Here is a 20,699-nt window from a genome sequence, read left to right as displayed (position 1 = left end):
GGCTGGTGACAAGACCCCAGGGGACGAGGGGAGTACCTCCCTAGGGCAGGGAAAGCTTACAAGACCTGGGGACTGATCCCTGAAGAGTGCAGAGCAGAAGGAAGGCAGGACTAAATCACTCACTAAGGAAGACAATCTGGAGGGCAATACACAACGTGTATCAAAAGCCTTAAAAATAGCTAAAAATATTCAAATACTTTCTTCGACCTATAAATTCTACTTCTGGGAAATTATTCGTAGAAAACAAAGACATATATTAAGGTTTTAAATCTGTTCGTCACAGAATATTTATGAAATCAAAAAACCTGAATGTTTAATATTAGGTTACTTGTTAATAAATAAGGTTATGACCATATGAAAGGATACCAGATGGCCATTAAGTATCCAGTTGTTAAAAATCACTTTCCAGGGGCACCTGGGTGGTTCGGTCCGGTAAGTGTCCAACTTTGGTTCAGCTCATGATCTCACGGTTTGTGAGTTCAAGCCCCATGTCAGGCTCTGTGCTGACAGCTTGGCGCCTGGAGCCTGCTTCCGATTCTGTGTCTCCCCCTCTCTGCTCACCCCCCCCCCCACTCATGCTCTGTCTCTGTCTCTCTCTCAAAAAAAAATAAACATTAAAAAAAATTTTTTTTAATTTATTTTCCAGAATGAAGAGAAAAAATAGCATGACTCTAATTTTGCATTTTTATAAAGTTCATTTACAAAGTTCATTTTCATATAGGAAAAGAATTGTAAGTATATACATATTTACTATTAAATTGATTATCTCTGAGTCTGGGATCATGAATAAATTTTTTTTTTTACTTCTTCCTGTATTTAAAAATTCTCCCAAAATTAATTAGAGAAAAGTATAATTACAGGTTTAACAGGAAGAACAGTCTGGCATCAGTCTACTAAATACATTGGAATGGGGAGAAAATGAAATCAGTAGTTCTAGGTAGGAAAAAATTATGATTTAACGGCTATCTAGATAAAATGAAAACAAAGAAAAGGTAGCCATGAGCTCAGTGCTTTGTTCCCAAGCTGTGTGGGCTGGTCAGGAGGGTTCTGGCTAGCAACAGATGCCCACAAGGACCTGTTGAAGTCACTACCCCAAAAGCAGAAAGGAGCACGTCCATGTTCAAGCAGTGGTTAATAGAGGGCTAGGGCCACGGGATTCTTCTGGTAGATAAGTCAATATTGCTCAGTTACCTTTAGAAGACACTCTGTTAGAGTTATTATGCTTAACCATGCCTTCTTCGTCCCTGAAAACTGAAAGAGTGGGGCGCCCGGGTCGTTCAGTTGGTTGAATGTCCAACTCTTGACTTCAGCTCAAGTCATGATCTTGTGATTCATGAGATCGAGTCCTGAGTCGGGCTCTGAGCTGACAGTGCAAAGCCTGCTTGGGATTTTCTCTCTCTCTCTCTCTCTCTCTCTCTCTCTCTCTCTCTTCCCCACCCCTGTCCTGCCTCCTCCCCTGCTTGCTCATGCTCGCTCATGCTCTCTCTTTCTCTCTCTCAAAATAAACTTTAAAAAAACAAAAACAACTAGAGGATGGGGGCCCCTGGCTGGCTCAGTCAGCAGAGCACACAACTCGTTTTTTTCTTTTTATATTTTAATTTTATAAAGAGACAGCACGTGAGTGGGGGAGAGGGGCAGAGGGAGGGAACCTTTTTTTTTTTAATTTCTTAAAAATGTTTTATTGATTTTTGATAGGGAGAGAGCGACCAGGGGAGGGGTGGAGGGAGTAGGGGACAGAGGATCCGAAGCAGGCTCTGTGCTGACAGCAGAGAGCCCGATGCGGGGCTCGAACTCACCAACTGTGAGATCCTGACCTGAGCTGAAGTTGGAAGCTCAACAGCCTGAGCTCCCCAGGCGCCCTGAGCACATGACTCCCAATCTCAGGGTGTGAGTTTAAGCCCTACCTCGGTGTGGAGCCTACTTTAGAAACAAAAAAGAGACACTGGAGGAGGCACACAATAAAAGTCACGCACAGTTAAAATAACAGACCAAAAACCATACAGAGAAAGTGAGAGAGGATGACGGAGAACACGACCCCGGGAACGGTCCTGGCTTACACCTGTTACACAGTTAGTAATACTGGCCCTCGTACTTGATGGTCACCTCAGCGGTAATTACATCAATCACCAGGTTAACATAGTAACTAAGTTAAAAAGCATATTTTGAGCGCCTGAAAGTCACGGCAAAGAGAAATGTTAAATACACAGTACTCACTAATCGCTTCTAATGTACTGTATACTTATTTATTTCTTTATCGTATGGCTCCTCCAATGAAACTTAAACACCACAAAAATACAAATTTGTGTTCACAGCTGTGTTCTCAGCACATAGAACAAAGGCCATCACACAGTGGCCAGTCCACAAATATGAACAAATTATTGAAAAGAAAGAAGTTTGTCAAAAGAGTCTTTCCTGGGGCTAATTATTATGTTAATCCCTATGGAAAGAGCATTGTTGAAGGCAGTGGTTTTATTAACACGGGGCCATTTCTTAGGCCAGATGTGTATATTGTGGCAAGTCTCAAAAAGGCATTTCTGTGGGGAACCAAACAGGTTGTTTCTAGGAACTAAATGTGATCTAGGGAACGTAAAATAGGCAAGTTCAATACAGTGTTAGTGGTAGGATCTAGGTGGTGGAAACTTGTCGATTTTGCTGTATGTTTAAGAACGTTCATAATAAAATAATAGAAGAACACACTAAAAAGATTTTAATCTAGGGAAAGAATTTTTTTAATGTTTTTTAAAGTTTATTTATTTATTTTTGAGAGAAAGAGAGAATGTGAGCGGGAGAGGAATAGAGAGAGAGAGGGAGAGAGAGAATCCCAAGCAGGCTCCACACTGTCCACACAGAGCCCAACATGGGGCTTGAACTCAAGAACCATGACATCATGACCTGAGCCAAAATCAAGAGCCGGACACTTAACCCACTGAGCCACCGGGTGCCCCTAGGGAAAGCGATTCCAAACACAAGAGGGAAGAGGGATGAATACCTCTCGCTGAGGGTCCCTTCTCAATTACTGCCTCCCTCAGCTTGTTGACATAAGTACATGGCTATGAAGGTAAACACACAGTGAGGCTGATCCAAGGGAGGCCCGGGGACTTGAGATACACACATACACACATGGTTAACAAAACTGCTCCTGTCGTACAACTGCTAAGAAACGTAACCAGTGTTCCGATGAGGGGTGGAGGCTGCGGGTGACAGGGAAGGGGTGCAGTCCCGCCGTGAGGGAAGGTGTTGGCGAAGGTACCAGAAGGTGCAGGCACCAGGCTGATTTATCGCACTCAGCAAAGAGCCAGCCGGGATGGTCACGAGGCCAGGCAGCAACTGCAAAGGTTTTTTGGGACATGCTTAGCACGCACTCCTCCACACACACACTTTCGTGGACGGGCACCTGTCAGTCAGAGTCCCAGGCTTTGGCTGAGCCACCACAGTCTGTGCCCCTGAAGGCCCGAGGCCCCGAGACTCATACCACCTGCCCCTCACTTTGCTTGCACCTGACAGGGAGCACTGCCAAGAGGCAGGAGAACGAAATCGCTTTGCTTCAGAGTCTGGAAAAACAGCACAGCAAACAGTGTACACACGAGAACAAAAAATCCAATTAGTATGGGAAAATATGAAGCAAATGCAGCGTCAGGCCCTTTGCAAGCAATGGTTTTATTTTTGTGTTCTGTTGGCTTTGTTTTGTAAACTTAATACTATTGACTCCGATTCAAACGTTTTGCTAAATTATTCACTTACTTGCCATTTAAAAATCTGTCTTTTTAATGTTTCAAAATTTCAGTTTCATGACAGATTTCTGAATAGATGTTAAAAGTACATCCACGATATAATCAGAAAACGTGACTTCCTATTTCCTAGTAGGTCAGCAGTCTCTGTTGGTCACGCTGCACAGACTGAATCACGTCTCTACCAGGGTCACTACTTCTCAGCAACAGGTCTTATCATCTGGCCACACGGAGATCTACCTCTCTCTAAGAGTGGTGACCTGGGGATGGCTACAAAGGCTACGAAGCGTCAGAAACGGTACCTTGGACTCTCTTTTCCTCAGTTCCTCCCTCGACGGCCTCTCTTTTCTACCCGTGTCACCGGGGTGCCTCTCTTCGTCGAGACGCGCGCCTTCCCTGTGACGCTTCTCTCTGTGCCTGTCTTCCCCTTCCTTGGCAGAGAACGAGTTACTTTTTTCTCTTGAGTGCTTGTCTCTTTTTTCCCTCACGCTGCTGTTTTCTCGATGTCTCCGCTCTCGGTCTGCTTCTTTCTGCCTCCTGTGTCTCCGCTCGCCTCCTTCTTTGTAAAGCCAGTACTGAACAGGATTGTCCTGACTGTCACCGTACTGCAGCTGTGAACGGGACCCACGGAAAACTGCGTCAGCACACGAACATGGCCGCTGGCCTTCGTACTGCTGTGATGAAGGCAGGGGAGCTGCGCTGCCACTCACTCCTCCACCCTGACCCTGAAGATGTGCTTCTGGAAGGAAATACCTGCTGTCGGCCGCACAATCCACAGTCTAGAGGCAACGGAGCACACCGGCCTTCACCCTGAAGTGGAACCCACGTGCAAACCCCTCAGCGCGGCAGGTGGGCCTCCTCCTCTGCAGCCTCTCCTAGTCATTCTTGTCACCTCCTCCCCAACTCTGACTGCACCCTGCGCTCCACCGACCCACACTCCCTGCTGTGAGATGTGTGACTTCTGTGAACAGAGAACCATGTGCCCGCCAGCCCCTGTCCCTGGCAGTTCACGTGTCTGCTCCCCCACAGGGAGATTCTCAAAACTGGGCACCACTGTCTAGTCACCTCTGTAACCCCCAAACCACGACGGGTGACACTGTCCCATGGTGACGCGTGGCTATTTGCAGAACAGGCTGTGGGTGGGTCATATTTCCGGCTCGAGCTCACAATTTTAGGATCATCATCAGATGTCTCACCAGGACCCCAAACAGAAATGCCCTTCTCCTTCCACCAGGGCCAACAGGTTGTCACCGCTCACTCTACAGCCGGAGGGCTCTGTCCCTGTGGTCCCCCTCCCACCACCCCCCATGGCCGCTCAGCGGCCCCCCGACTCCTCCCCTTCACCCGACTCCCACCCACTTTGCTCACTCTGCCAGGACAACCTTCCTAAAGAAACCATATGGGCAAACTCCTCGGTCGTAAAGTTAGATTACTACCACACACCCGTCACGAAGATCAATTCTATGGGGATTAAAAACTTGAGGGGTAAAAAATATTATAAGGCCCCAAAACAAAACACAGGCACTACTTACATAATGCTGGTGGGAAAAAGGCTCTCCAAGCATTACATCAACAACCAAAACTATAAAGACAAACTTGACTACCTCATAACTTTGAACTTACTTATAAAAACAAAGATTCCATGAAAAAAATTCAAAACAGAAGTGGAAACATAAGTTACTAGCAGGGAGTTCATCTTTAAAGTCCTCCCAGAATAAGATGCTCTGTTAGGAAAGGAAGCAAATGCACACAGGGAATAACTGACAAGAGGGCAGGAAACCCTTTCATAAAATGCTCAGAAGTGCTCCCTTGTTCTGGATCAAATTAGCAAAGATTAAAAATTATGATCGTGTCCAGCGGCTGCCTAGGACACGGGGAATTACACTCTGATGATATAGCTAATCACAGCTTTTATGTAGAGCAGATGGAGTAAGTTTACATTACTCTCATCTAGCAAGTTCTTTCCAGAAATTAATCAGAAGAAAATAACTATGAATAAACGGAAAGACTTTACCCCATGCCTGTCTTTACAATAAAAAAAATCCTGGGGCGCCTGGGTGGCGCAGTCGGTTAAGCGTCCGACTTCAGCCAGGTCACGATCTCGCGGTCTGTGAGTTCGAGCCCCACGTCGGGCTCTGGGCTGATGGCTCAGAGCCTGGAGCCTGTTTCCGATTCTGTGTCTCCCTCTCTCTCTGCCCCTCCCCTGTTCATGCTCTGTTTCTCTCTGTCCCAAAAATAAATAAACATTGAAAAAAATAAAAAAAAAAATAAAAAAATCCAGAAGCAACCTGAGCGTCAAAAAGAGCAGATGTGCCAAGAAAACTATGACACACCCATGTCATTGACTGTTATATTATGCAGCCATTAAAATAATATTATAGAGAAACGGGACTTAGAAAACTGCTCCAAACATATCGTTTAAACAGTTCATAAGAGTAAAACTCCACGTGAAGAAAACATGTGTGTATACACACACATGCACACAAATACGTACATAGACCTACTCTATCAGGATAAATACTTAAATACTATCAACAATTGTCTCTGGGTGGACTTTGTTTTTATTTCCTTCTTACTATTTGGATTTCCTAAATTTTCCAAAATCACCTCGTACTTCTCTTGCAACAGAAGAACAACACGTGCGTGTGAGGGAAAAGCAGAGGCAAACTTCCTCAGACCTTGAATCCTGTTCCGACACTTTCCCAAACTGTTTCTAACGCTCCTGCGTGAGCACCCGCTCCTGGGCTTGCGGCCTACCTTTCTTTCTCGGTACCGCCTCTCCCTCTCTTCGTCCCCCCATTCAGAGCCTTCGTCTCTCCTCTCCTTCTCTTCCGCTCTTGCTTTGCTGCCTACAAAAATGGAACATATTTTCAACATTTCCAAACTTTCGCACATCAAAATGATCTTCTACTATCTTGCTGCAATCTCTACTGTACATGTTACTTAATAATTTGTTACATATTAACACCTATGAAAACAGATTCTTCAGTTAAAACACATCCTCCAGTATCAAGAATGGAAATTTCTAGGGGTGCCTGGGTGGCTGAATCAGTTGAGCGTCTGATTCTTGGTTTCAGCTCAGGTCATGATCCCACAGTTCATGATATCAAGCCCCACATTGGGCTCTGCGATAAGCACAGAACCTGTTTGGGATTCTCTCTCTCTCTCCCCGCTCCCCTCCCAGCTTCTCTCCTGCTTGCACACACATGCACCCTCTCTCTCTCTCAAAAATAAGTAAGAAATTTTTTAAAAAGAATGGAAAGTTCTAGAATCTAAACTTAAAATGGGCTAAAGAGGGAAATCACAATGCCAACTGCCAGGGAGGGAACCTGGAAAATATGAGACTAGCCCCGCTGGAAATTCAAGAGGGGCACCAGCCCAAATACACATGCCATCTAAGTTCCTGGTCACTGACAGAAGCACTCAGGGAAGCAAAGCCCAGTCCATGGAGAAAAGCTGGGCCATCACCAAGTGCTTGGCTGCAAAGAAAGAAATGCCTGCCTCAGGGATGCCACGGGAACTGCACCAGCTCCACAACTCCTGGAGCCCACTGCTGAGGGCACAGTGGATGGGGGATGGGGGAAGCCCCTGTGGTGAGGAGAACCCACCCCTACCCACAATTTGAGGTCTCTCCCTGCTGGTCAAACTAGAGTTTCACTTTTGAATCTGTACAGACAACAAAAACAGTCATTAGGCTTAAAATTAAGAGAATCACCATTTTAAAAGATGAGGACAAAATTAAACAGAGAACATAGAAAGAAAGTCCTTATGGAGCACTGATTGCTTTTCTAGGAGCCTGGAATACAAGAGATCCAAACAGGGTCAGGGAGACAGGTGCGGCATGCAGAGAGGGGCCGGGTTATGGGAGCCTGCAAGACAGAGTGGGGTCAGAGTGACTCCTGGGTTTTCCAACCCGAGGAAGGGAAGGGTGCAGCTGCATCAACTACAATGGGTAAGGCTTTGGGGAAGTAGGGTTTGTAGGGATTTGAGAAGCTCAGGTCAGGACCCATTATGTTTGCAACATCCATCAGATGTCAAAGGACACGAGGATGTGTAAGCCCAGAACTCAGGGAAGAAACCTAGCTGGGGACCAAAACTTGGAAATCAGGAACAGATGACAAATGTATAAAATCATAAGAAAGGATGCAGTCAGAGGGAGGGAGCAGATGAGGTAGCCCAAAGAGCAAGGCCACGCTTTCCAGAAGAGGAGGCTCAGAGGAGATGGGAAGGGCCCGGAAATGCCAAGGAAGGGGAAGGAATGTCAAACAGTCTAATCGTAAGATTACTCGTATCGATAATGCCTTGAAGAAATAAGGTCAGGTAGCAACCACAAAAGAGTGATGCGAGAACAAAAAAGATTTTATTAGAAATAAATACCAAGAGCATCAATATAGTAATACTAAAAAGAAGCAACGGATAGGATAGTTGCTGTTAAACTTACCGAGTGGTGAACCCGCTAACCTGTACGCACACCCCTAGGTATACCTCACCCAACAAAAATGCACTCACGCCTCGATAGCTGCGTCGCTGCTGAGCTGTGTGCCGACACCTGAAGTGGCCCGGCAGAAGGCGACAGCGTGCAACATGAACAGGAATGAAGGGCCTGGGTGTCCATCCTTTTCGGAACCAGGATCTCCAGCCTTCCTGACGATTCTAACAATTCCTACACGTTCTTTAAATATATTCCTTTCTGTGGGGTGCCTGCGTGGCTCAGTCAGTTGAGCGTCTGTCTCTTGATTTTGGCTCAGGTTGTGATCTCACGGTTCGTGAGATCGAACCCCACCTCAGCCTCTGTGCTGACAGCGCGGAGACTGCTTAGGATTCTCTCTCTCTCTCTGTCCCTGCCCTGCTCGTGTGTGCACATGCTCCGTCTGTCAAAATAGATAAATGAACTTAAAAAAAAAAAAAAACATGATTTTAAAAAATAGTAATAAATATGTTCCTTTTTGTTTATGTCAGCTAGTTTAATTTAAATACAATACTTCCATTTTAAGGCGGGGGGCATGCACCTTCACCTTAGAATCCTGGAAATTTAGACAAAAACATTTAAATCTTACTTACAATAAAACTGACACTTTTGAGGTATTCTTATCAAAAAGCATTATTTTTGGGGTGCCTGGGTGGCTCAGTCGGTTAAGCGTCCGACTTCGGCTCAGGTCATGATCTCACGGTCTGTGAGTTCGAGCCCCGCGTCGGGCTCTGTGCTGACAGCTCGGAGCCTGGAGCCTGCTTCAGATTCTGTGTCTCCCTCTCTCTCTGACCCTCCCCTGTTCATGCTCTGTCTCTCTCTGTCTCAAAAATAAATAAACATTAAAAAAATAAATAAATAGGGGCGCCTGGGTGGCGCCGTCGGTGAAGCGTCCGACTTCAGCCAGGTCACGATCTCGCGGTCCGTGAGTTCGAGCCCCGCGTCAGGCTCTGGGCTGATGGCTCAGAGCCTGGAGCCTGTTTCCGATTCTGTGTCTCCCTCTCTCTCTGCCCCTCCCCCGTTCATGCTCTGTCTCTCTCTGTCCCGAAAAATAAATAAACGTTGAAAAAAAAATAAAAATAAAAATAAAAATAAATAAATAAATAATAAATAAATAAATAAATAAATAAATAAAAAGCACTCTATTTGTTTATTTACAATGTAGACTCGGCTTTACTTGGGTGATCTAATGAGTTTCAAGAGCAAAACTCTAGCAAATGAGAAACTGTGTTACTCCTTTCACTGACTGAATGAGTTTTTAAAATATCGAAAAGAAAACAGTGAAAAGACACACACACACCAGAGGCCTACGCCTTCAAGGCCCAAGCTCAGCCGTCTAGAAAAGCACGAGAGGAAACACAATGATGAGTGCGCAACCGCTCCGAGGAAGCTCTTTTACGGAGAAATGCGGACAAGACACAGCCAACGGGGGGCTTGAAGCGGGGCCACCTGCGGCAGAGACACGCACCTGCCCGCGCCCTGCGCTCCGCCGGCTCCGGGAGCTGCCAGCCCAGAAGGTTGTGCTGGGCCGTCTGCCTCAGCTCCTCCCTCCTCGCTCTGCGCTCTCTGTCCTTGTCCCTGTCTTTTCCTCGACTGTGAGACTTCTCTGTGTCCTGCTCTCGGTATTTCTCTTTGTGCCTTTCTCTGTCCCGGTCTCTGGAGTCCTTTTTCCTTTCCCTTGGCTTTTCTCGGTCTCTGTCCCCACGAGGGTTCTCTCTGGATGCGTGACCGTCTCTCTCAGCAGGCCTCTCTCTGTGCTTGGTGTCTCGGTCTGGGGACCTATGCTTTTGCTCTCTGTCTTCAGGGAAGTCCACTTCTGACTCCTTACGAAGCTTCTTTTCTCTGTGCTTCTTATCTCCCTTGGGATTACCTGAGTGTGCGGCCTAAACCAAGAGAAAGAAAGCAGAATCCGGAATGTGAGTGCTGCTCATTGAGGTGTCTTCACACTAGCTTCCCCTGCTTTCCATCCCAGCAAGACGGGCCTGGAAGACGTGTCTCTGAGGCCACAGTTAGCCGAACCCGATGGAGCATTTCTAAGACTGGCAACGGGCACCCGTTCACGAGAGACATTCACTTTTGCTGGCAAGTCAAATCTGAAATACTATACCGAACAGAAAGAAAAAGAAAGGCATACTGTAGCTGTGTCTTAAAGTCTCTGAGACAGCAACAGCCTGGGTCCCACTCGAAGAACAAGGACACTCTCCCTGATAAAACTCTCAGGAGGTCTCGATCTCAATCCATTAATCTTAAAGATAAAACCCCCAGTTATTTTGCCAGCAAAAATGGGTTTCTTCAGGAACGGCAGAGAATTGCAGTCTGGGACAATTAAGCTGTGGCAAAACCACAGGTGATTCTGCAGAACAGAGGAGAGGAGGCTCTTTCACAGAGGAAAGGGGGAGCCGCGAGGGGCCGCTATAAAAACTAAAAGCCCGTTGGGGTGAACTGGGAGCCCGAAGTGTGGTGGCTGCTCGTGAGCTGAGCTGTCGCCAGGGGAGGAGGAGACCTTCCTTCCTCCTGCCGGGCTGGCAAAATAGTATCACGTGGAAGGTGCATCTCTTCCCGTCGGGTCTGCAGTGGGCAGTGGCGTGGTGGTGCCTGAGCCCCCCCAGTGCTGGCCTCCCGACCCCCTTTTCCTTTAATTAATTTTCACAGCCCAAGACCCTTCCACACACACCATACAGACACACACACGCACACACGTGCACACACAAATACACACATGCAAACATACCACACACACACACACACACACACTCTCACAGAGAAACCACACAGACACATACGCACCCACAGTGCACACTAACATGCGCATGCACAGACACACAGGGCACACGCCCTGAACCCTAACAGAGACCTGATGGAGCTAGTGGGATGCTGGGCTGGGCAACCCCGTTCCCCCCACAGTTCCAGAGCTATTAACCGTACAGTTTTATCTCTGAGTCGAGAATGCTTCTGAAATGAGCCACACATAAGCAAAGTTAGGCTGTGTTGAAAACCAAATAAAACTGTCCAAGAAACCATCCAAGGTCCAAACGGACCCCAACCCAAATCTTTAAAACATGTTACCCAGAGGTGTTTTCTGAGGTCATCTGCTTTCCAAGTATCATCTTTCGTTCTTCTCTAAAAAGAAAATTATAAAGTTAGAATTTTTAAAGTTTAAAAAACTAATTTTGCTGCTCTAGTGAGCTGCTTTTTTATTAGGCCATGTAAGTCAATGGCAATTAGTCATTGGCATGCAAGAAATTACTACCTACTAGAAGGAAAGGCATTAGTAACACAGACTTAAAAAAATTACTCCTGGGGCACCTGGGTGGCTCAGTCGGATAAGCGTCCGACTTTGGCTCAGGTCAGATCTCACGGTTTGTGAGTTCAAGCCCCACGTCGGGCTCTGTGCTGACAGCTCGGAGCCTGGAGCCTGCTTCAGATTCTGTGTCTCCCTCTCTCTCTGCCCCTTCCCCACTCATTCTCTCTCTGTCTCTCAAGAATAAATAAACATTAAAAAAAATTTTTTTTAATTACTCCCTAGTCTAAATGTACCTATAAACGATTATAGTATGTGTTCTTCTGGGTACTTCATAAGAGTAGGTAACACACACTCCCCACCTTTCCCCATGCCACCCAGGGCCCCGTGTCAACATCTAGTCCCACTGCCCAACATTTCTAGCTGCCAATGGAGCAGTTTCCCCTGAAGTGTCCCTGCTTCCCCTGAAGTGTCCCTGTCTGGCAGGCTGCCCCTGTCAGGGGCTGAGCACACAGCAACATGACTCCTCCATAGGCCCATATACAGTTCACCTGCCACGTGCAAGACATATTTGAATAATGAAAGAAACTCACGAAGCAAATTGTTCAAGGATGTTTTCTGTAGACAACAAGAGAGATTTATCCAGATTATTTTTATTTTCCCTTTGAGAAACACTGCTTTGAGGGTACAAAAAAAAAGGTAAAATTTTTGTAAGGTCCAGATTTTTTTTAATTTTTTTATTTTTAAGTTTATTTATTTTGAGAGAGAGAGAGCAGAGGAGGGGCAGAGAGAGAGGGAGAGAGAGAATCTCAGGCAGGCTCTGTGTGGTCAGAGCAGAGCCTGATGTGGGGCTCAAACCCACGAATCGTGAGATTGTGACCTGAGCTGAAACCAAGAGTCAGACGCTTAACCGACTGAGCCACCCAGGCACCCCTGTAAGGTTCAGATTCAAAGCTAATGTAGTACAAATGAAAAACGAATAGTTATTCATGGATAAGCCACCAAAAATCTTGGTGTGAAAATTAGGGAAATAGAAAAATCATTCACAATAGTTCATAAGTATGCTAATTAGAAATAAATACAAAGCAATCACTTTTAAGATTCTAGCCAAAGTATACTACAACCACAAAATGTACTGAGTTCCTTCTGGAGTGGATTGCAGATCAGCAGTGTAGGGAGAGGGTCAAAGAAAAACCACCGACAGCAGGGGGTAGCCGAGCTCCGTTCCCACGGTGGGGGGGAGGGGGGGTTGCTGGGAGCACTGAAAGGAGCAGGCAGGGCAGGGAAAATCACCCAGGGGTGGTCTGCGTAAATGCAGCCAGGCTGGCTGTGTCTGCAGGCAGGCAGCTGTGCAAGTCAGCAGCCCACCTTCCCACAGAGGCCTCATCCTTCCTGAGGGTTCCATTTCCAGGATGGCTCTCAGGTCCTAGGGAGAAACACTCCTGGGTTGCAGACACACATGGACATCTCCAAGGGACAGGGGAAGGGTGCACAACTGCAAATGTACGAGAAGGTGAGGCAGGCCTATCCAAGTGCTGGCAAAACGACCATTCTTCCCACCGCCCTGAGCTTTGCCAGACAGCAGCCCCAGGGGGCTGGGCCACCACAGGGATGTGGCCTTAGGCTGCCAGGAGCCACTAAATGTTAGGGCTCTTCATGCAGGAGAACCTCGTAAGTGGGTTAGTGAGGACCATTCTCAGAGAGCTCAGTGTACTTGCCCTAGAACATGCAGCCTTTCGAAAAACAGAATGAAATAGCCCCACACCTGTCTGAACAGTTAACAGCAGTTACCATTAAGTGAATGGCTGGAACATGGAGATTCCTAATTCATAACAACATTTAAAAGAAAGTAGAAATTTCTTTTCTTCTAAGGATAACCTAAATATAAACATATATGCCTACATATATATGTTTACACATTTCAAGCTATGATTAATAAATTTCATGACAATAATAAACTCACACATTACCAATTACTTGGTATGTAACAGAAAAATTTAGAAATTTCTAGAATTTTCATTGGGCACTGAAATAAATAAAAGTCATAAACACTGGAAGCAAGGCAAACTAAAGTGTTTTTAAAGAACTGTAACTGAAAACTGTCACTACCCTTATCAGGGTAGTCAGCAAACATGCCATTAAATTTTAGTTTTCTAAGAATAACTACACAATACTGAACCCTGGTATGATCCTAGCAGAAATAAAGAACACAAAACTTGTAATGTTAGTGATAGCTATGATGTCAGCAAATAAACATACTGACACAAACCCAAAGAAGAGCTTGGTACATGGTAAAGTTACAATAAACAACATCAGGACGCCTGGGTGGCTCAGTCGGTGAAGTGTCTGACTTCAGCTCAGGTCATGATCTCGCTGTTTGTAAGTTCCAGCTCCACATCGGGCTCTGCACTGATGGTGTGGAGCCTGCTTGGGATTCTCTCTCTCCCTCTCTTTCTCTCTGTGCCCCTTCCCCACTTGTGTTCTCTCTCAAAATAAATAAATAAAAAAAAATTAAACAACATCAAAAAGTCCAGTACAATTTTTTTTTCAACGTTTATTTATTTTTGGGGGGACAGAGAGAGAACATGAACGGGGGAGGGGCAGAGAGAGAGGGAGACACAGAATCGGAAACAGGCTCCAGGCTCTGAGCCATCAGCCCAGAGCCCGACGCGGGGCTCGAACTCCCGGACCGCGAGATCGTGACCTGGCTGAAGTCGGACGCTTAACCGACTGCGCCACCCAGGCGCCCCCAGTACAATTTTATTCCAATCACTTCATGAAGGCTTTATCCTTCCCTTGACTTTATGGAACAAAATACACTAATTCTTCAGCACTCTAATAATCACATGACTAAGTTCTAATAACCAGGAGATTAACTTCCTAAAAAGTTAATGACCAACTTGCAAATGAGAACCTAATATGGGTATTCAGTAGCTGCTTTTGCTACTTTGAAATGTTTATTTTACAAATATGTATTAGAAAACCCCCAAAATAATCCAAAGCAATGCAAAATGTGATCAACTAGGTGAACTATGTCATCCAAGATCACAGAAAGCCGGCGGAGAGAAAAGATCTAATAGGGAAATACATGTCTGACAGTTAAATGTTTGGGGAAGTAAAGAGCCTGAGGAATCTCCATGCTCTGGAATCCTAACTCACTGGTTAAGAACAAGGGTTTTACAAACAATTCTGGGAAAGGACTCAGAGGGAACGAGCAAAGCAAACCCCTACTATTCAAAAAACTTAACTTTAATTAATCTGGTGCTTCATTCAAAAATATGAAAACTCAATCAGGCATTTGAGAAAAAAATGACATAAGAAAGAGAAGAATCAAGAAAAATAAACAAAGAAAACGACCCTGAAAGAAAAGACTTTTAACTCTAGGGAACAAACTGAGGGTTGACGGAGGGAGGTGGGTGAGGGATGTGCTAAATGGGTGATGGGCATTAAGGAGGGCACTTGTTGTGATGAGCACTGGGTGTTATATGTAAGTGAGAATCACTAAATTCTACTCCTGAAACCGATTCTGCACTGTATGCTAACTACCTTGAATTTAAATAAAATCTTGTAAGAAAAAAAAAATAAAGAAAATGACCCAAAAAAAAAAGAGAAATATTAATTAAAAAAAAAAAAAATCAAAGGGATACATCCCCCCCCCCCCGTGTTCATAGCAGCATTATTTAAAATAGCCAAATTATGGAAACAGCCCAAGTGTCTATTGATTGGTGAATATGGGCGGGGGGGGGGGGGGGGGGGGAGGGGCTGGGTGGCTCAGTAGGTTGAGCGTCAGACTTCGGCTCAGGTCATGATCTCACAGTTTGTGAGTTCAAGCCCCACATTGGGCTCTGTGCTGACAGCTCAGAGCCTGGAGCCTGCTTTGGATTCTGTGTCTCCCTCTCTCTCTGCTCCTCCCCTGCTCAAGTTCTCTCTCTCTCTCTCTCTCTCTCTTTCTCTGTCAAAAATAAACATTAAAAAAGGTTTAAAAAGAAAAAATGTATACATATACAATAGAATATTACTCAGCCATAAAAAAATATATAATCTTGCCATTTGCAAGGACATGAATGGAACTACAGAGTATTATGCTAAGTGAAATAAGTCAGTCAGGGAAAGACAAATTCCATATAATTTCACTCATATGTGGAATTTAGGAAACAAAACAAATGAGCAAAAGGGGAAAAAAGAGAGAGAAATCAAGAAACACTCTAACTTACAGAGAACAAACTGATTGTTAGCAGGAGGGAGGGATGGGGGCGATGGGTGAAACAGGTGACAGGGATTAAGAAGTGTGCTTGTCTTAATGAGCATTCAGTAATTTATGAAATTGTTGAATCACTATATTGTACACTAGAAGTTAATATAACACAGTATGTTAACTCTATGGGAATTAAATTTTTTATTTTATTTTTTTTTAGTTTTAAAAAATTTAAAAAAGCTTCCTGCACTTGCCCCAAGGGGAGACCATGCTCCCTATCCCTTTACTTGTAACAAGTAATAAAAGTTCTTTGCTTTAAAAATTAATTAATTAATTAAATTAGATTTAACAATTAAGTAGATGGAGTCAACATTAAAGTTGCAGAAACCAGAATATAGAAAACATAAAGTCAAGGAGATGGGAAATATGTGCCACGAACTCAACATCTAACAGCTGAATCAGAGTTCCAGAGAGAATGGAGAAAACAGAAAGAAGTAAATATAGAATAGAAAAAAATGTCCTGGGGGCACCTGGGAAGCTCAGTTAAGCAACTGGCTCTCAATTTCAACTCAGGTCATCATCTCATGGTTTGCAATATCAAGCCCCGTGTCAGGCTCTGCACTGACAGCAAGGAGCCTGCTTGGGATTTGCTCTCTGCCCCTCCCTTATGTGAGCACACGCATTCTCTCTCTCAAAAATGAATGAAATATTTAAAAAGAAAGAAAGAAAAAAGTGTCCTAGAAGTAAAGGTAGACCTGAGTTTTCATTCTGAAAGGGAAAATCAAATGTCAAAAATAATGAATGAAAAAAAGACCCACAATAAACACATTGCCATATATGTTCAGAACACCACAAATATCCTAAATCTTCTGGAAAGAAAGAAAATGTTACTTACAAAAATATCTCATCAGCCAAACTGGTTGCTAGAAGATGAAAGCAGAATGCCTTCAAAGTCCCAGGGAAATGAATTCTGATCCTAGAATTCTATGCTAGGCTAAAGTCTCAAACAAGCGTATCAGTATACTAAAGACTTTCTTCCTACATACTCTCATTTAAAAAGGTAGTTGAGGATTTACTCCAGGGGAGAAAGGGGGATTTCAAGAAAGCTGATGACACTGGATCCAAAAAAACAGTAGACCTAACCCAGAATTACACATAAAAGAAATTCCCAGACAATAGCTCTAAAAAGGTCTAGAAAAAAATTAGCCGTGATTAGAACAGAAGTCAGAGAACTCTGGGAAGAATCTTTTAAAGCAGATTTTATTAAACAGATAATATGACTGATTAATAAGCTAAAATATGTAAGTGGTAAGGTTAAGAAAAAGGGGATATGTTCTTTTTTGCCAAAGAGAAGGCAAATACAAATTACAGGAAAACCAAAGAACCATTTAAGAAAGACCTGCTCCAAATATGAAGTAAACTACGTGTGGTACAATTAATTGAAAGTAAGAAAATATGATCTAGTGACTCTGATGCCAGGAACATAGTTCCTTGAGCAGCAGGAGTTGAGGGATACACGACTGCATTTTCTCTGTTGGTTCATTCACATTACTAAGTTCTACAGTAAATACTACTCATGTATTAATCATGTATTACAGTGTGGATTGGTTTTCTGTTTCAAAATCAACCTACAAACAAATCAGAGAATGTAGGTTAAGAATGACTTATGAAAATATAAGAGAATGGTATGGAAGATGACAGGGGTCAGGAAGTTGGTGGACTTTAAAATAGATGGAGGGTAGCATAGGATACTAACTTCCTAACCAATGGAAAGTTAAAAGATACTATCTAAAGTTGACATAACACAAAATAGATATAAAGAATACTAGTTAAGGGGTGCCTGGGTGGCTCAGTCGGTTGAGCCTCCGACTTCAGCTCAGGTCATGATCTCCCAGTTGACCAGTTCGAGCCCTGAGTCGGGCTCTGTGTTGACAGCTCAGAGCCTGGAGCCTGCTTCCGATTCTGTGTCTCCCTCTCTCTCTGCCTCTCCCCCGCTTTTGCTGTCTGTCTGTCTGTCTGTCTCTCTCTCTCTCTCTCTGTCTCAAAAATAAAGATAAACATTAAACAAAAATTTTAAAGCATATTAGTTAACATTGCAGAAGTAAATGATAAAGGAAAAAACAAAAATAAGAGAAAGAAGGAAAAGTAAGAAATGCATGCAAACTAAACCCTCATCTTTTACTGTTCAAGAATCAATACACGAGAAAAATAAAATTTACCGAGTGTTAGTTACACTGTTTTAAGCACCTTTCTAAGCACTTTTATTACAAAATCCCATTGACTCCTCATAAACACCTATGAAGTTTCTATTATTAATGTCCCAACTTTATGAACTACAAAATAAGACCTGTTAAGTCATTTTCTAGACATCATGCAAGGAAGTAGAGAAGCCAGAATTCAAACTCCAGCCACTTCACTGCATTCCCGCCCTCGGAAGCTGGGCGCAACGCAGGTCAGAGGAAGAGGGGGTGACCCCTCCGCAGAGCAACACCGTCCCATCACTCAAGAGTCCACAGCTCTGTACTTCCATCCGTCCACGCCACCACCTGGCTCCCGACGACGCGCACACCCTGCCACAGCCCGCCCTGGACCAACTCCTACAACACCCAACACGCGACGCGACCGCGGCGGGAGGGAGGCCGGGACGCCGACAACCGTGCGCTCCGGGCCCACGGGCGACCCCGGGACCTGCCCCGCGAGCCTCCCGCTCGCACCCACCTTCCCGGGCTCCATCGCCGCTCGCAGGCCGCGGCTGCGGGGCCGGCGTCCCCGGCTCCTAGCAACTGGCAGGCGCGAGCAACCGAGCGCCGAACGACCGCCGTCCCGGCATGCCGCGCGCCTGCTTCTAGCGTGCTTGCGCTCTTCCGGCCCCTAGCGCTTGGCAGGCACGAGCAGAAGAGCGCCGGGCCACCGCTATCCCAGAACGCCCCGCGGTCGTTCCCGGAGCGCCTGTGCCTCCCCGGCGCCTAGCAACTGACAGGCAGAAGCAGCAGAGGGCCGAGCGATCGCTGGCCCGTCTGACGTCCACTCCCCACCCCACCCCCCGCCCCTGCAACCCGGGCCTCGCCCGGTGATGCGTTAAGGAAGGGGCCGAAGCCGGGGTCCCCTGCCTGGTCAGCGTCCGGTTGGGTGAGGGGGCGCGGGCCTTGGCGCGGGGACTAAACTGGGCTGACCCCCCGGCCAGGCTGGGAGGACTGGAGCTGAGCCGGGTCACTGGACATCCGGAGCTACAACGAGGAAACTGAGGCATGGCTGCTGAGCCGACTGCGGCTTAACCGGCTAAACTCAATCTTCTGGGGTCTTTTATCCTCAGAGCCCACCGACCAGGTGCCTGGAGGGCGGTATTTCTCGGGTCCTGAAACTGCATCAGGAAGCAATCTCACGTCCCACCTCTTAAAAGCAAGAAAATTAAGCACCCCGAAATTCGACTTAGCAAATGTACAGATTAGAGAAGAGCTTTTCATCTGTGTATGAAGGTTTTGCACCTTAGAAATTATTTTCCCATATATATCATTTGATATTACACAGCCTGTAAGATACTCGGAATCATAAAGTATTTGAAAATGTAATTGTTGAAAGAATGGTTTTTTATAAAAGACAAGGGACAAGAACTGAAACATTAAGACAAATATTCTTCATCTCAGACTTATTTTATCAGACTTATTTTCTTTGACACTTACTATAAGAGCCGATCTTAAACATTCAAGACTGAAGAGGGATGGTCCAATTCCGGTGATGCAGGTTATAACTGAGGTTTAGCTGTGCTTTCGCAAACTGTTCTGGATTTGTTTAGTATGCAAATGTAACTAAGAAAGGATTCCACCTGGGGCACCTGAGTGGCTCAGTGGGTTAAGTGGCTGACAGGTCATGATCTCACAGTTTGTGAGTTCAAGCCCCACATTGGGCTCTGTGCTGACAGCTCAGAGCCTGGAGCCTGCTTTGGATTCTGTGTCTCCCTCCCTCTCTGCCCCTCCCCTGCTCATGCTCTGTCTCTGTCTCTCAGAAATAATAAAACAGTTTTTAAAAAAGAAAGAAAAGATTCCACTCATGTTTTCATGCACACAACGCTCTCAAATCATGCTACCTCAGTGAGCATGTTATTAATAGTCTGTGCTTGTGATATCATGCTTTCCCGTAAATACAAAATTTGTTTAGCAGATGTCGTATTATTGAACCACATACTGTTAGGAACCAGCTTACAGTTTTATGGATCTATCTACTTTGTTCCAGCCGTTTGCCAGGCTTTTTGCCTTAGAGAAATTTATAACAGCTCCCAAAAGCCTTTTCTATTTAATTGTACTCTGGTCTGGGCATATCACTACTACCTTTTTCATTTTCACTCATTAGCACTTAGGAAGAACATAACACAAAAGGAAGGTGGGAAAGGCGGTCTCAGTGGTACCAATGATATATTTAGGAATTGCTCTGAGTGAGGCACCAAACTAAAACTTTCCATTTCACCATTCACTTAATTCTCGTGGCATCCCCGTGAGGTAGGCATGTTACCGTTTGTCCGATGAGGAGACTGAAGGCCACAAAGGTTAACTGACTTGACTGAATTCACAAAGCCAGGCTGGTGGATAGTCAGATGCCAAAGTCCATTCTCTTAACCACTGTGTCACTCTCTGTAAGCCAAGAACACAGCTGACTCTGGAACAGCTTCAGATTCTGTTGAACATCAGGATAAAGTCACAGCCACAGCATTAGACAAAGTCGTGCACGCCGCACGACCGACCTGGATGTGGCCCTTAAGCCCTTCTCCGTCACCCCCCAGGTGAAACCAGACTCACGATAATCCTGTGTGGACTCTGCCCCTTATTTCCCCGCAGCTCCCTTTGCAGCTCACTCCCTGCTTCCATCTCCGCCTTGGCTCTCTTTCCGGACTACACTCCTTCATCAGCAAACAATGACCGAGAGCTCCCCAGATGCACCATATTCACAGGCTTGGCGAATGTTGTCTCCTCTCTCACACTCTCCCCACCGCATTTGCCGAATAAGGGGCTACAGCGGGAGCGAAAACAGTCTTTCTCTCCTCAGACTTCCTAAAAATAATCATTTTCTACGTAA

The 20,699-nt window shown here is 45.3% G+C and overlaps 1 protein-coding gene across 6 annotated transcripts in view; it reads right to left on the bottom strand.

Moving 5' to 3' along the window:
• Window positions 1–18,498, bottom strand: part of DYNC2I1 (dynein 2 intermediate chain 1) — a 68,060-nt gene extending 49,562 nt beyond the window's left edge. For 4 of the 6 annotated variants that reach the window (XM_045496358.1, XM_045496355.1, XM_045496356.1 and 1 more), the window contains exons 1-5: window positions 18,351–18,475; window positions 11,263–11,316; window positions 9,665–10,079; window positions 6,486–6,577; window positions 4,031–4,339 (exon numbers count right to left, since the gene is read on the bottom strand). In XM_045496358.1, the coding sequence (XP_045352314.1) occupies window positions 4,031–4,339; window positions 6,486–6,577; window positions 9,665–10,079; window positions 11,263–11,316; window positions 18,351–18,365 (885 nt within the window). In that variant the 5' untranslated portion in view covers window positions 18,366–18,475. Of the gene's footprint in view, window positions 1–4,030; window positions 4,340–6,485; window positions 6,578–9,664; window positions 10,080–11,262; window positions 11,317–18,350 lie in introns of all 6 variants that reach the window. The other 2 variants (XM_045496354.1, XM_045496359.1) reach the window with 2 other exon arrangements.
• Window positions 18,499–20,699: the final 2,201 nt, after the last annotated feature.

This window comes from Leopardus geoffroyi, chromosome A2 (genome assembly GCF_018350155.1).
Source record: "Leopardus geoffroyi isolate Oge1 chromosome A2, O.geoffroyi_Oge1_pat1.0, whole genome shotgun sequence".
Taxonomy (NCBI): domain Eukaryota; kingdom Metazoa; phylum Chordata; class Mammalia; order Carnivora; family Felidae; genus Leopardus; species Leopardus geoffroyi.
This window is presented reverse-complemented; position numbering and strand designations above follow the sequence as displayed.